The sequence below is a fragment of the Plectrocnemia conspersa genome, unplaced genomic scaffold (genome assembly GCF_051122295.1).
Source record: "Plectrocnemia conspersa isolate PC_06_02 unplaced genomic scaffold, ASM5112229v1 ptg000003l, whole genome shotgun sequence".
Taxonomy (NCBI): domain Eukaryota; kingdom Metazoa; phylum Arthropoda; class Insecta; order Trichoptera; family Polycentropodidae; genus Plectrocnemia; species Plectrocnemia conspersa.
The window spans coordinates 16960286-16976909 of NW_028277167.1; the positions used below are offsets into that span (position 1 = coordinate 16960286).

Consider the following 16624-nt stretch of genomic DNA (forward strand, 5'->3'; position numbering starts at 1 on the left):
GAGTATCTTGTATGAAGGGGAAGAGGCTTTATTGAATTAATTAGGCCACATGTTTAAACTAAAAGAGCGTGAGAAAAAACTTATCGCCTATTAAGCGTTAAAAGCGTCATAGACAAAATGCTATTAGTCTTTACAACACACCGACAAGTTGTTATTTTGCAGATCTTCCGTTGTAATCTCACAGGCGTTAAGGATAATACGTTACAACGGGGTAAATCTGAATAAGTCGAGATAAAACTTGGTAAGTCAATCAAACATAATGAATACCTACAAGTATTAACCACCAGACAAAGTATGGGAATCGGTGGTACATATTTAATTTATAATAAATTATTATATATATTACAATTTACAATTAATAGATGTCACTTTGCAGCTGGGGCCAGTTTTTTCAATAATAGCGCATTTTTGTTAATAAAAAATTGAATCTGTTGCCGTGACTCGAATCAGTGGCCTCTAGGTTACCAGCTTAGACCTTGGGGACTTTTTGAAGCTTTCCCAATCTGTATTTTTGCTGGTGAGAGTTGGTCTAATTTCTCTCTTAGTTATTCCATCACTAAAAGTCAATTCCATCACTAAAAGTCAATCACTGTTGAATGATCAGAACTCAGCTCAAGGCTCCCTTCTATATATAGGTAGCTGTTTACCACCTATCTGAAAATAAAGAAGTCAAGGAGGTCTGTCATATTTTCGGATCAGTGAGCCAATGGATAAGTTTACCAGTTATATGAAAATCGCATTTTAATTCCCTTATCGCATTTATAAATTTAACATAAATAATGGTAATGGCTTTTGTATCACTTGTCCGTTTTCTGTGATCTATCCAACTTTGTTTACCACATTTATAATTTTAAAGTTCTTCTGTTGCAATTTTCAATCAACTCAAATTCAATTTCCTTCGGTAGGCATGAAGGGTCAAGATTTGTAGCCATTACTTTTATTGGTCTTGATTGTTAACTTTCATAGGTTTGCCATTGTTGTTTTGTTTCGTTCGTGAGTCCTGTTAAAGTTCTATATCAAACCAGAGACCCTAATGATAAAAATATTCTAAATAATAAAGAGCAACAATGTACAGATGAGCGCAATAGACTCGATATTATCACAATGAAAAAATATATTTATATTATAATACTATAGTAGTGTCAAATGTGAAGTTTTTTATAATTAAATAAAAGCAAACAAAGAGATTATAAAAAAATGAAAAGGTTCATTAAAATATATTTGATTTCCAAAATGTGCCGTTTTATTATAAAACACGAGAAGATCTTTCCGCCGAAAATGTCCCGTATTCGTATATACTAAATCAGGTCACCCTATCTTATCTCTCACTCATTATCGTCACTTAATACCCGAGTGAGCGAGAGACACCGTAGGCGACGAATATGCACATTGCGTTACAGGGGAGTAAAACTCAACAATTATTTTTATATATATGTATATATATATATTTGTTTTAGTTATATTTTAAACTGAAATATTTTCGTAAGGACTGTACTTAGATTACCTTTTTGTTCGAGAAATAAAAAGGATATAAGTCAATAAATTATTTTTATTTTTCTTTCAAACATATTTATTTAAGAAGAAAAAATATGAATAAAATAAAAAGCTTTATTTATTGTAAAAAAAAAATTATAAACATTTGGAAGAATAAATAATTCAGAAAAAAATCAACAATCACTCTCGCTGTCATCCAAAATCAAGTTCGAACGATACGATTTTTTGAAGATCAGCTTCAAAAAATCGTTAAGATCTTCATCACCTTCTGTTCTATTATTATCTTGATTTATTATCTGAGATGGTTCAGCTCTCTTACTAAAAGTATATTTGATTAAGATTTTCCAAATTATAATTTTTATCATTCGAATTTTCTTTATATATTTTTTTATTACTAAAACTTTCAATACTAATTGTAGAATTCGGTCGAAATTCTTGGTATTACTAGCTCTTTCTCATCTAATTCTGCTTTATAATTTATTGTTTTGTTAATATCTTCCAATATAATTTTATAAATATATTAGTTTTATAGTGAAACCTCGCTTAACGAGCATAATTGGTTGTAGAATCTTACTCGTTAAGCGAAACAATTTAAAATACGATAATGCCTGGCAGAAAGTTTAGTTTAACAGCTAGTTAACCGATGACAGCTAAATATCTTACGCTCACATGCCTTATTACTGAACGATTTCAACACAATCCAGAAATTCCCGGCACTCTCCTCGTTACACGTTATGCAAAACGACGCTCGTTAATCGAGTCATTTTTTTATGAGATGTGCTCGTTAAGCGAGGTTCCACTGTATATTATCTCTATAGAATAGCTTACGTTTGCAGAGTTCGTTGGAATTATAGAAGTAAATGTAGAATTTAAAACCAGCGCTTCTATACATTTAGTTAAAAAATAATCTTGCTCTAGATCCTGGCACAAATTCTTGTCCCGTGTAACCGGGATATTTAATATTTTGTGTAGGTAAGCTTGAGCCCTGCTAAGTATAATAAAAATATTAAATTGTAATAAGTAATGTGAAATAATAAAAAATAATTAATTACTCCGTTAAGTTCGTTTTTAATGGTAGAAATAAGTGGGAATTTGCCATTGCCGCATGATCCTCTGAAATCGTCTGTATCTATTGTCCAAACCATAGCACCACCCAAATTCATTTTTTTTACAAAGTCAATCTTTTTTTTCACCGATTCTGTATTGTCGTAGCTGATCCATCGGTTACCATCGGCCATGTAAGGAACCATTGCTTCATCATCCCAAAACGTTTGAGCTTGTCTGTCTTTTAAGCAGATCTAGAAATGTTAAATATTATAAGTATTATTTGAATATCTATATTCGAAGAACATATTGGAAATTATGCATCGCATAATGTTAATCATCAATATAAGTGCTTAATACATTGTTCAAATCAATAATTATGTATTAATGTATTCACTTTTGTATTTTGTAATAAATGCTTATGAAAGTCAAAATATATTTACTTCATTATATCCCATCGTTCCAGCTTCAGAAATATATTCTCCTGCGCTTCCTGCGCCCGAAGCAGTACATTTAGGCTTTAAGCAATTCGAAGGTATTTTGAATGTTCTTCCATATGTACCAATACCTAAGACTATCTTTTCTGACGGCGCTCCTTGATTAATCAAAGATTTTATGGTATTTTCCTTTGTTGCGTAATGTATATATGTGTTTATTATATGTTATATTAAATAATCAATGCACAATTAATTTACTTACTACATTCGAATTAGCAGTATCACCCTCTGATGGATACAAAGGTGCATTATGACTGGTTATTGTATATGATGAATCATGGTAATCATAAGTCATGGCATTAATGAAATGCAAGTTTCTATAAAAATCAATAAGTTAGCACTTACCATAAAATGTTATAAAGAGAAAGAAAATTCCTTTTCACTTTGAAATCTCAGCTATGTTATATGATGTTTTGTGTAATTGTTCCCCAGCGCTAATTGCAGCAGTAACCAACAAGCCATGAGCATCAAACTTTTCTCTCAATTCTCTGCACCAAGAAGAAAACGTTTCGACGTCGACTGGTTCTCCGCCTCGGCTATTTGGATATTCCCAATCTAAATCAAGACCGTCAAAGTTGTGCTGGTGTAAAAAGTTGACAGCGTCTTGAACGAAAATTTTCCTATTTTCTGGATCTCTCAATAACTGCATAATAAACATGATTTACAATTTAATACATACAAATAAAAAAATAAATATTACCTTAGAATATTTAATTGATCCATCGTTCCATCCGCCAATAGCCACAAGAACTTTTAAATTAGGGTTGACCTTCTTTAAATTTGTAAGTCTTTGGAAGCCACCTAAAAGTTAATATAACGACGAATAATTAAATGTGAATTATTTATATCTATATTACACTGAAACTAAGCTGTAATTTTAATGTAATATATATTCCAATCAATATCGTAAAAATATAGTACAATTATTTTAACAATTATCCAGAATATATAAGAAAACAAATACCTTTGCCATAATTATCTGCTAAATCTTGAAAAGGATCCAAAACTTTTATTTTGGAATCATCGCCTAGTCCTACAAAGCTGTAAATTATATGGGTACAAAGCATAGGATCAATATCTTCTATCTTCATATTTCCTGGTGCAGGTCGATAGGAACTCCATGATGCATAATAGCACACAACGCGTTCTGATTTTTTTTTTTAAATATTAGCAAATAGCATAACATATAATAAAATACGATGTAATATTATATTCACTTTCAGCTTGCGATTTGCAGCATATTATTACTGAGAGAAAAATTACGGTATAAAACAATGTCCTCATTGTGAATTATAAATGCAAAAGTAAAATGATTCATATCTAAAAAATAAATTGTATTTGTAGAAATAATTTTGTATTTTATTACCGTTACTAAAATTCATAACATCTGTTGACGGTAATAAATTAGTTAACGTTTATAAAAGAGCAAAAATTATACATAAATTATACCAATTAAACACGGATTAAAATCCGTTAAACCATTAAAACACTGATAGAAATTGTGTTACTAAAATGTATAAACGATCATGAAAATAAAAATTGAGAGGAAAAACAAAATAATAATAGCGGCCACAGTAGAATTTCACACGAGAACCACTGATCTAAACTATAGAAAGGGAAAGGAACGGAAAAATCTAAATGCTCTTAAAAAGTAAAAGTGTCAAATAATAGATTTTCTTTTTAATTATCTCTACTCTGTATTACTTTTTTGGAATTTAGCATATTATAGTATGTTAGTGCAAGTGTATATTGTATCAGTTTTGATCGGTTCACACACCTTGTCCAATACTTTGATACTTTGACTGTCACAAATATTATTAATGATATGTATCTAAATTTCCTGTCGCTATTTTTTTTACATATATTAGTACATAGTAATTACATGATTTGATGAGACAACCGTCATCAAAACATCAAAAATTGTGTCACTAGTTAAATTGTTATCAAAATTTATTATAAAAACAAAGCTTGTTTTCAGAGTCTACGAGATAAGCTAATCACATATTCGTTAATACCAATAATTCCATCGAATGTGATTATTTTTTTATAATCTCGTACAACAACAACGAGGACAAAAATATGAATACTTTAATCCCTACAATCAACTGGAATGCAATTATTGATTTAACTAATCATTAAAAAACAACTTAAGTAAATTATATAATTAATTTTTTATTGTAAATATTATAATTGACGCAAATCAAACAAAAATGCACAAATTTGCTGTAAATACACGTATATAATACAATTATAGCCTTTTATTATAATAATAATAGGTCTTTATTCGTTTAGTCCAAGTTACATCGTATTATTTAACATTTTACTTTAGACTATGTTTTTTTTAATTATTTTTAATCGCCAGTACATATAGAGTATTTTAGATGCTTCGTTCGTGACAGTGTAACATATAATCGACAATGAGAAAAGCAATCATCGTTGAGCTGATGGTTCTTAAAACTGTCACAGCAAATATGAATTAATAATTAAATCCCTTTGTATTGGAAAGATCAATCAAAAGAGAATAAAAATATTCTCATCATTATTGTTATCTCAATCATACATGCGAAATAACAGAGAAATTATCACGCCACCGCAGCCTGCTTTTTTATGATAGGGATGGCTGGCGAAGTAAAAACAAAAGCAAATATTGCCCATTCACTCGACAACCTAAAGTAAAAATACTATGTACAGGGCAGACAAAGAAGAGGGAACATCCATGGCTTCAGTCATGAAGGTTTATTTATCATAATTTAATTTACCAATCTTTCCTTTATATTTTTTTCAATTTACATGTAAAATGCATATGAACTCTTCACTCGACTATGTTACTGGGAATCTCAATATTGATGTTATGTCTTGAGTGATAAGAACAATATCTTTCATGCCCTCTTTTATAACCTATATTTTAGGACCATTTCCGCTTTAGTTTTACAATCCTAAATTATTTGTGAAAAGATAGATATTTTTAAGAAAAAGCCCCAGATATACAAAATATGTATATGCTGTAGAAAGAATTTTTAAAGCAGAAAATATTTGTAATTAAAATAATATCATTTAAAACTTAAATTACTATTGAAAGTACAGACTTATAAAATGATAAAATAAATACAAATTACTACAAGTAATAAGATTTTTTATATATTTTGTAACTTGATTAAAATATATAATTACATATTTAAGGTGATTTTAAATATTGCCTAATACTTATTTTTACAATGACTACACGTCTTTTTAATCTTTCAGTGTTTTGATTAATCTTTTTTCATTAAGCTCGTAAAATTCACCAGTCCATATATTATCTGAATCTGCGATAGATAAAGATAACAACTGGATAAGTAAGTTGAATCACAAGTAATTAAAATATCAGGTATATAAGAGAAATTAGTAGTTCTAAATCAATTGCTGACAGCGAAAGTGCTTCAATATGAAGGCGGGTATTGTTTCCTTCGCATTGATTTTGGCGTTTGTGTGCTGTGCACAAGCCGAGAGTGAGATTCTAGTATTTTTATTAAATATTATTTAAATATTTTATATTATGTAACATAAGTGTATTTTTTTAGAACGCGTTGTGTGCTATTTTGGAACATGGAGCGTTTACAGACCTGGTGATGGAAAATTTGACGTTGAAGATGTCGATCCGTTCCTCTGCACTCATGTGATATATAGTTTTGTGGGTCTAGGCGATGATTCCAAAATAAGAATTTTAGATCCATGGCAAGACTTAGCTGACGACTATGGCAAAGGTATTTATTTATATAAACACACATACGTTTCACTGAAATATTAATAATGGGTAATGTTATAATATCTAGACGGTTTCCGAAGATTCACAAATCTGAAGAAAATTAATCCCAACTTGAAGACATTATTGGCTATTGGCGGATGGAATGAAGGATCTACTAAATATTCTCAAGTAATATTGCATATTTAATAGTATAAGCAAAAGTTAACTATATTTATTATCCATAGAAAATAAAATTAAGTTATATCACAGAATTAAATTTAAAATGTATTTTTCAAAAAAAACATAGTTAGCATTAATAAGCACGTTTAATTTACAGTTGCTAAGAAACCCTCAAAATAGAAGAATATTCATCCAAGATGCTGTAAGCCTCTTGAAGAAGTTCAACTTTGATGGCCTCGATTTGGATTGGGAATACCCCAACCAAAGAGGAGGTATTGCGGAAGACGTAGATACGTTCACATCTTGGTGTAAAGAGCTAAGAGAAGAGTTTGACAAGCACGGATTATTGGTCACTGCTGCTGTAGCTGCAGCTGAATCATCACACAGTCAATCATACAGCATATCTGAGATTTCAAAGTGAGTTATTTTTAAATCGCAAATATTTATATGTTATTAATTTCTTTTGTTATTTTATAGGCATTTAAATTTTATCAATGTCATGACTTACGACTTCCATGGAGCTTGGGAGAAAGTAACTGGTCACAATGCGCCTCTGCACACATCTCAAGAGGAAATTGGCACACACTTCGAAGAGTGGAACGTTGAAAAGAGCATAAAGTCTTGGATTGCTCACGGAGCAGATCCAGAAAAGTTATTGGTGGGAATCGGTGCCTATGGAAGATCTTTCACACTAGCTTCATCCACTTGCATAGCACCCAGATGTCCGGCTCCGAGCGCCGGAATCGCTGGACCTTGGACAAGGGAAGCCGGAATGTTGGGATATTATGAAGCATGCTTGAAAGAAAACCGAGCTCAAATATATTGGGATGATGAAGCAATGGTACCTTACATGGTCGATGGAAATCAATGGATCGGCTACGACAATATTGAATCAGTAAAAAGGAAGATGGCTTTTGTTAAAGAAATGAATTTGGGTGGTGCTATGGTTTGGAGCATCGATACTGACGATTTCAGAGGAACTTGTGGAAAAGGAAAATTCCCTCTCATTTCTACCATGAGAAACGAACTCAACGGGGTAAATTTTTTGTCTCGTTAAACACTATTCTTAATTTATTTATTTGATTATTGTTTTACTATTAGGTTCCTAGTACGACAACAACAACAACTACACGTTCTACTACAACTGATAATTCTGGATCATCTGCTGGTCCAACAGTAGCACCCACACCAGAGCCTACGGAGGTTTGCAAACACGTCGGCTACAATAGAGATCCTCACGATTGTTCCGTCTTTTACCAATGCACTTTAGTAAATGGAGTGTTTAAACACAGCAGATTCCAATGTTCTGCAGATCTATTATTTGACATCGTTTATTCAGTATGCAATTTTAAACATCTAGTAGATTGTTCATGAAATGTTAAAAAAAATAGAAATACGATTCAAGAATCCTAGATAAAGAAAGAGCGTCAATAAAATGATGGTCGATATCTATAAGTGATTATATTGTAAATAAATAAGTATATAGATAAAATACACAATACACATGTGCAATGTACAATGAAGCTAAGTTAATAAAGATTATAAATATATTACAGAATAGTATAATTTAGGTTTATATCTAACATGTTAAAAATGATATGTATATTTTTGCTATAAAGTGGCGATTTTTAGATTACAACAAAGTCTCATTTTTCTGCAAAAAAATGAATAAATAATATACATACATATATGATTATGATTTTACACCATAGTCAGTGCGCAACAACATCGTTTAACGAGTGATTATCGCGTGCTTCTAAATTTTTACCCTGTGATTTGTCGTTTTCCGTGGAGGGTGTGCCGATAAGTGTAAGCACACAGGGCATTATTGATTTGGTGTTCTCGAGATTATCGAGATTTTATATCTTATCGACCCTTTGAAAATGGCTTCTGTTAACATCAATAAGTTTTATCTAAGATTTTGTGTGGAATTTTAATCCAAAAAGGATCAGTAAATCATTTGAAAACTGGGTTTAAAACGTTTTACCGCAACATATTATATTTATTGTCAAATCTGAGCTAACAAGACCTTTTTGTATACGTAACCATGAACATTAATAGTTGCGGTCAAAATTTCTATAACCTATGGCAGAGACGGCCAACGTGTTTAGGATTGCGATCGACTATATTTTTTTCTGACACTGCAATCGACTTATTTTAATTTTAGGAGTTGAGTGATTTTTTTATATATATGATGTTTTCAAGTAGTGAATTTGCTCTCAGAAAAAACTGATAAATCGTTCGTAAAGAAGCAATTGTTGCAGCAGTAAATAGCTCTATTGGCTTTGACATCTCTTGTTGCGTAATTAATCCAGATTTTGGTTCTATATTGCTTAGTTATATATTTAATATTTAAACCGATTGTGAACATGTCTCTTTATTGCAATTCATGCTCATAAAAATACTTTTTTCCAATTCATTCTCGTTAAAAGACCACGAGCCTCATTTACGGATATTACATAAACTTATTAAATATTCTTCAAGGATTTCTACTGCTCCTAAAAGTTGTTTTAATAGAAATTTAGCGAATAAAACATTTCACTAAATATCATACTTCGTTAACTGTTTTATTCACGAAATTTTAAAATCCTTATAATCCAAAGATAACATATTTCGCTTCTCCTTACCGACTTTTATGTATGGGTATATTAAGTAATGGGTTTAAGAGCAAACTAAGAATATGAATTCTCAATACTCTATAAATTAAAGTTTTGGTTAAATACAGGGAATTAAGGCGAATAATAGCTAAAACAACTTATTAATATACAATAAGATAAATTATTTATATTCGATTAAAAATATTATGTTTCATACATAATAAACATAAAACCGATTAAATCACAGTAATTTGAGCATCGATTCACAGAATTTATTCGTATATATCCAGAAAATCCAGCCTAGATTCAACCCATCATGCCTTTCTTCAAAATGGTTAGTAGTGGATTCTTGATTCCGAATCTTCCGTTGAAGTCATCCGTGTCGATGCTCCATGCCATCGCACCTCCTAGATCATTCGCTTTAATGTAATCGACCTAGAATAAATATATAAAAAATAAACGCTTAGCTCTATTTTATCATTGTTTATAATTTAAAATACTTTACCTTCAGTTGCATCGATTTCTCGTTATCGTAGCTGACCCATTGGGTGCCAAGAGCTAAGTAAGGTACCATAGACTCTTCGTCGAAGAATGAAAGAGCATTTGTATTCTTTTCCATAGCGCAGATCTCATGATATCCTAGCATTCCAGCTTCTCCTGTCATCACGCCGGCGTTTCCAGGGCCGGATGTAGGACACTTGGGCTTTACGCAGCTCTTGTCCTTCAAAGTGAAAGATCTGCCATAGAGTCCAACACCCAGAATCAACTTCTCTTTCGGTAATCCGTGTTTAAGCCACGCTTTGACACTTGCATCAACACAGAGATTAGCTGCTGGAGTATCAATGTCGCTTTTTAGTGGATATAGAGGAGCATTGTGGCCAGCTTCCGACTCCCAAGAACCGTGGAAGTCGTACATCATGACATTAATGAAATCCAAATATCTAGAAAAAATAATTATTAAGATTTGTATTACAAATATAATGGATTATGGTTAATTGATTAATAATTAGATATTGCGATTTACAACAATAATGAAACACGTATTTATTGTTTTTGTAGATAATTTGATAGCTTAAATAAAACAATGCGCAACTTAAATGTTTAGCATATTACTGACTTGCAAATGGAAGGAACGTCGTATGATGTGGAGAAAGACGACTCTGCAGCTGGAACTGCAGCAGTAAGCAAGAAACCGTGTTTATCGAATTCGGCTCTCATCTCTTTAATCCATTCTACATAGTTTTGAACATCAGCAGGAATACCTCCCCTCTGATTTGGGTACTCCCAGTCAAGATCTAGACCGTCGAATCCATGGGTCTTTAAAAATATAGCCACGTCTTGGACGAATTTAGTACGATTAGACGGAACGGCTAAAAGCTATAGAACAAAACGTTTAAAACCAACTAAACAGTATTTAATAGTTAAGAATAAATTACCAACCCTCGAATATTTCTCTGAACCTTCATTCCATCCACCGATAGCAATCAAGGTTTTCAATTTAGGGTTCACCTTCTTCAGTTCATTAAATTTGCGGAAACCGTCTGTAAACGATATTTTTTTATTAAGACTATCATAAAATAATATTAATATAATCGAAATACCTTTTCCATATCCATCAGGTAGATCCGCCCACGCATCCAACGATTTAATAGTACAATCGTCGGCTAAACCAGTGAACGCATAAACCAAATGGGTAAAAAGCATTGGGTCGATATGTTCAATATCAAAAGCTCCACCCTCGGGCCTGTAGCAAGCCCATCTACCCAAATATCCCACTACCTTTTCTAAATTACATAATAAATTCTATAGCATAAATAGTATTTTTTTAATATTAAAATTTTATTTAATGCTACTTACTGGACATTTCGAAATCGACGATTAGCTTCGCTTTTACGAAAGGGGAAATGAGTTCTCGGAGTATCCGGGAACACTAAATTCGATTAAAAATATCATTCTTTTTATACAGAAATGTACAATGATAGCGAATATTGATTAAGTGTAATGAATCACTTTGTGCGATTAATGTGTAATAAAAAAGGGGAAAGCGGGATTGTTTGTGCCTGAATTTTTCTAATAATTAAAATATATTTTATATATTTAATCTGTACTATAATAATAAATAGTAAATTAAAAAGAAAGAGTAGCTTTGTCCTAGCATGAGTGTATTTTTACACAAGACGCGGTTAATATGTTATAAATTATTATTATTGCGCAACAATTTGTTTGCGTCTAAAAAATAGTCATATCCAAAGATCGGTTTGAACTCTGAATTCCGGACTAGAGTTGACGTGAAGAAAGAAGCGGATGCTTTCTCGGTCCTATCTCTGATAATAATCAACGTAGCTCCGCTTGGAGAGATCGGATTACCTATCTTTTATGTCCTAATATCAGATGGAAGTTCTTGAAAAGGTGCTGATTGAAGCGAATTCCGAAGTGAAGTCGCAGTCTAGGCGTCGCAGTCTAGGAAGTCGCAATAATGCTTTTAAAGACGCTTAGTCTGCTTTAAACGTTTTTTCTACTTTCAACGCAATGACTTTATGATTTATTTAAGTCTGACTGTTTTCTTATTAGAAAATTTGACCGAAGGAGATTCGGTAAAATTTTGTACTCAGCCTGTTAATATAATACATTTTGTATGCGTGTGTAAAGGCACTACTTTTAGCTAATCCCTCTATTGTCATGTACGGTATGCACAACAAAGGCTTAACAACTCGTCGTAGTGTCGTAAAGATCAATAACATTTCTTATGGCGCTTTTAATGCGTAAGATGCGACAAGTTTTTTCACACTTTGACATGCTTAATCGATAAACTCCACAGCTTCGTTTCGGGAAACATTTATGCGATTTATATTTTTAGTTATTTTTTATAATAAATCATACGGAATATTCTAAAACTTTGTTCACAAATATGTTTTGGAAATAAAATGATATAAAATTAATTTTATCAACTTTTTCTTTGCTATCATAGTAATATAGAATTTTTTCATATGAACGTTTATTACAAAACTAGGATCACAAAGAAATACATAGTTTAAAATTTAATAAAAATTATTGGTTTATGACCATTTATAAGTTTATAATAGAAAATTAAAAAAAAGTAAAGTAAAAATAAAATATATGAAAGAAAAATAGAACATATTGCAATTTAATATTGCAATTTCTTCGCGAACGACCTCGAGTCGCTCGGCTTAGCCGCCTAGCCTAGCTACCTGCGATTTTGAGCCGGCGGCCCCTAGTCGCCGGCGGCTAGCCGACAGTGCGTATGGGCCCTTATATTATCAATACATATTATTGATTTGAAATATTTTGGAAAAATGGGTTTTACACCGGGCAAGCATGTGCTAAAAATTATTATGTATTAATCCATGGTGTAATAAATTAAGCTATGTACAATATATTTAAAGACTTTTCGTTCCTAAAAACTGTTGCGGTAAACTTAGCCGCAAAAAATCTACAAATATTTTTTTCTTTTTGTACCATGATATGTACCATGTTGTATGAATATTTATTATTTACATTATTAATTAAAGGTGCTTATTCACTAAGCTCTTCCCTATTGACAAAAATCAAATTTAGTATGAATAATATTCTGTTAGCGTCTTTAATTAGCACTTAATGATTCACATTAGAAAGTTAAATATTTGCAATAATACATTTCTTATTTGCCTAAATAATTAATATTTAAAATATAATTAATTCGTTTTTTGTCTATTTTACCATATATATAATTTAAAATGTATATTTTTAATATTTAATTTACTTAAAAAATAACTTATTATGATTTACCCAGATACATATCATTGCTTCTAGACGGTAAAATACACTGGCGATAATATAAAATACGCTAATATAGGCTATAATCTGTTTATGCGTTAAATTGACGCGGTGGTAAACTGCTAGTGATTCATTTTTGGCGGTAAATTACTGGCGGTGAAATGTGGGCGATAAATTTTCCGGATCCTACAAATGCTACTTACATACAAAAATGTTCCCATAAAAAATTAGAAATTACATTAGGTTTAAAGATTCGCATAATTAACCTTGTGCTAGAAACCGTTATTCTTAAAAAAAAAAAAGTAATAGGACAGATAAATACATTCCAAATATGCACATATGTAGGTAAATAACGTATGTAGTTATGTATTTGACATCCCACAAATTTTGGTTAAGAAGCAACTTAGTCAATGGCAAAACAAAATATATCCAATATATCATGGAACCAGCAAATTACTTAATTGTGAAGTAGAATATAAAAAATACGCATATTATTCGCAAACTGGGCACTCTATGCATGTAAGCACTTATTTGGAACCTAATTAATAGACTAGTGCTCAAAAATGGTTATATAATATATAAAACTATCATACGGCCTAGATACATACGGATGTTAGGCCTAGAATCTGACTAAAAAAAGACACTCAATTAGAGACTTTCGAGCTGGAAATTCCATCAAAAAGAAAAATATTTAGACTAATCAAAAACGTGGATGGAACTTATATGATCCTATAAATCACGAACGATCCAAATAAATCACGAGCTGGAGCTGATTAAACATGAACAAATTACCAGCACTTAGAAATTACAAAAACTAAGATGGGCAGGCTACGTAGAAAGATGAAAGAATGTAGGCATTTAGAGTCCCTAAAACATTAACAAAATAAAATCCACAGAAAATCAGGCTAGGGAATGACCTAAAAAATATGGAACGATTATCAAACGATGATGTGGATAAATTGAAGATAAAAAAACTAGAAGGCCATAGCACAACGCTGGTCTTCCAGTTTTGTATCTTCAATTGATCCAAATCATCCTTGAGGTAGTTGTTTCATGACTGGTGTAAAATGATTTAATTTAAGAAGATACAATAGATAATATACAGTAATAAAATGGGGATCAATATTTCAAGCAATATTTATTTAATTTAATAATATAAAAAGCGATATAAAATACATACACGATTAATTTAATTTATAGGAGTCCATTCTTCAAGGTAGTGAGCAATGGATTCTTTCCCTTTCCTCCGTTACCTCTAAAATCATCCGTATCAATGCTTGAAATCATAGCACCAGCTAATTTATTCTTTTTAATGTAATCAATCTAAAATACAACAATAATATTATATGTAACAGCACTATAGTATATCCTCATTTCTAATATATACCTTATTTTCAAGCGACTTTTCATTATCGTAACCAGCCCATTGATTATTTCTGACCATGTAAGAAGCCTTAGCTTGATCATCCCATAGTAATTTTGCCCCTGCTTCGTTTTCCATTATACTAATCTAAAATAATCATTAATAAATGTCGTCTACGATTTCCCAATAAAAATATTATTTTTATCTTGTATATTACCTCATTATATCCCAAGAATCCTGCTTTGCCTGTCAATGATCCTTCAGCACCTGGTCCAGATGCAGGACAACCTACATTTATACAATCGGTTGACGAAAGCGTCCAAGTTCTACCATAAGCAGCAACTCCCATGACCAATTTTTCAGCTAAAGCTCCATTTGCAATCCAAGCCTTGACACTTGCATCCTTGAACACATATAATGAAGAAATATAATTGAATAGAACAAAAATGTCGAATAAAAAGTCAACTCACAACATTAAAAAGTTGATTAGCACTACTATAAGAATACAGTGGAGCGTTGTGTTCAGTTTTACTATCCCAAGGTCCAAGCAAATCGTTTGTCATCAAGTTGATGAAATCCAAGTATCTAAAAAGCGTGAACTTAGTTTGTTTTCTTATAATATAATATTTTTTAATACTTACTTAGATATTGTTGGCACGTCGTAAGATTGAGAGAAAGAAGCTTCAGTAGCCGGCACGCCAGCAGATAAAATTAGACCGTTCTTATCAAATTCGGTTCTTAGTTCTTTGATCCACTCGTTGAAAGTCTGGATGTCTTCTGGCTTTCCTCCCCTCTGTCCAGGATATTCCCAGTTTATATCCAAGCCGTCGAATCCATATCTTTTCAAAAATGGAACGACATCTTGAACAAATCTGGTTCGGTTAGCCGGAACGCCTAAGAGCTGTTTATCGCAAGAATTATTAATTAAATACCATATTTTTTATAATAAATAAATAAAATATATATTATTTACTCTAGAATATTTCTCGGATCCTTCGTTCCATCCTCCGATGGCAATCATGGTCTTCAAAGAAGGATTTATTCCTTTTAAGTCGTTGAACCTACGAAATCCATCTGTAAAATTTTCCACAAACAATTATTTTCTTGCTACTTGACATTTTTCAATAGCCAATGTAAATCTTACCATGTCCAAAGTTGTCAGGCAAGTCCATCCAAGGATCCAGAGACATGATGGTACATTCGTCGGATAATCCGGCGAACGAATATATCAAATGCGAACAAAGATTCGGATCAATATTTTCTAAATCGAAACAACTATCTCCGGGTCTGTAAACTGTCCATCTTTGCAAATAACCGATGACTTTTTCTATAAAATAATATAATATTCAATAAATTAAAATAACTCATTAAATTAAAATTACTTACTAGTCGACATCTTTCAAATTTTTCAACAAATCTAAAGACAAGCTAAATTCTGAAGCAATCGATGTTGGTAATACAACTGTATGTTAGAAAATTTTCGCCTCTTTTATATTAAAACTGTAATCTTACTCTATTGTAATATTTTATTTTTTATTAATATTTATCTGATTATTCTATTAACATAAATATTTTCGTTTTTTTTATATTAACAATTGTAATCATGCTCTATTGTAATATTTTATTTATATTCATATTTATCTTATTATTCTAATAACATATTGTATAAAATAAATATTTCAGATGAGCTATCAAAAATATAATTTTTCAATTCTTTGCATATTAATAATTATTTATGTCAATATGAAATCAATGAATATGTGAGTCAGTTTGCAACAATAGCTGAAAATGATTAAATTTTGCAATGTATTGTCTTGCACAAAATTAAATGCAAAAATCTAGATAAAATTTATCAGATCTACCATGGAAAATTATTTATTTTCATAAAAATAGAAGAATTGAATTTATTGTTACATAATCACTGTATTTAAATTATTTAATTGCAAAAAAT

The 16624-nt window shown here is 31.2% G+C and overlaps 2 protein-coding genes across 2 annotated transcripts; one reads left to right on the top strand and one right to left on the bottom strand.

Annotated features, from left to right (window-relative positions):
- Nucleotides 1-2386: 2386 nt before the first annotated feature.
- On the bottom strand, nt 2387-16127 carry LOC148236790 (putative chitinase 10). Its single transcript, XM_088182839.1, has 21 exons — nt 16060-16127; nt 15818-16000; nt 15647-15747; nt 15315-15574; nt 15144-15258; nt 14891-15076; nt 14698-14820; nt 14511-14633; nt 11394-11466; nt 11138-11320; nt 10977-11077; nt 10654-10913; nt 10042-10477; nt 9848-9971; nt 3994-4188; nt 3736-3836; nt 3419-3678; nt 3238-3352; nt 2982-3164; nt 2547-2792; nt 2387-2482 (listed from the first exon to the last, which is right to left on the bottom strand). Exons 1-21 carry the CDS (start codon nt 16067-16069, stop codon nt 2387-2389), a joined length of 3474 nt encoding a protein of 1157 aa, XP_088038965.1. The 5' UTR covers nt 16070-16127.
- LOC148236791 (chitinase-3-like protein 1) lies at nt 6413-8499 on the top strand. The gene is made up of 6 exons (XM_088182710.1): nt 6413-6523; nt 6596-6778; nt 6848-6948; nt 7097-7356; nt 7417-7975; nt 8041-8499. Exons 1-6 carry the CDS (start codon nt 6460-6462, stop codon nt 8311-8313), a joined length of 1440 nt encoding a protein of 479 aa, XP_088038836.1. The 5' UTR covers nt 6413-6459; the 3' UTR covers nt 8314-8499.
- Nucleotides 16128-16624: the final 497 nt, after the last annotated feature.

Bases quoted from the DNA above. Each gene is read 5' to 3' on its own strand.
- LOC148236791 (XM_088182710.1), top strand. From the start codon at position 6,460: ATGAAGGCGGGTATTGTTTCCTTCGCATTGATTTTGGCGTTTGTGTGC. The intron at 6,779-6,847 runs GTATTTATTTAT...TATAATATCTAG, and splicing joins AGCTGACGACTATGGCAAAG to ACGGTTTCCGAAGATTCACA. The intron at 7,976-8,040 runs GTAAATTTTTTG...TTTTACTATTAG, and splicing joins TGAGAAACGAACTCAACGGG to GTTCCTAGTACGACAACAAC.
- LOC148236790 (XM_088182839.1), bottom strand. The intron at 14,821-14,890 runs GTAATATACAAG...TGATTATTTTAG, and splicing joins GATTCTTGGGATATAATGAG to ATTAGTATAATGGAAAACGA. The intron at 14,634-14,697 runs GTATATATTAGA...GTTGTATTTTAG, and splicing joins AAAAGTCGCTTGAAAATAAG to ATTGATTACATTAAAAAGAA.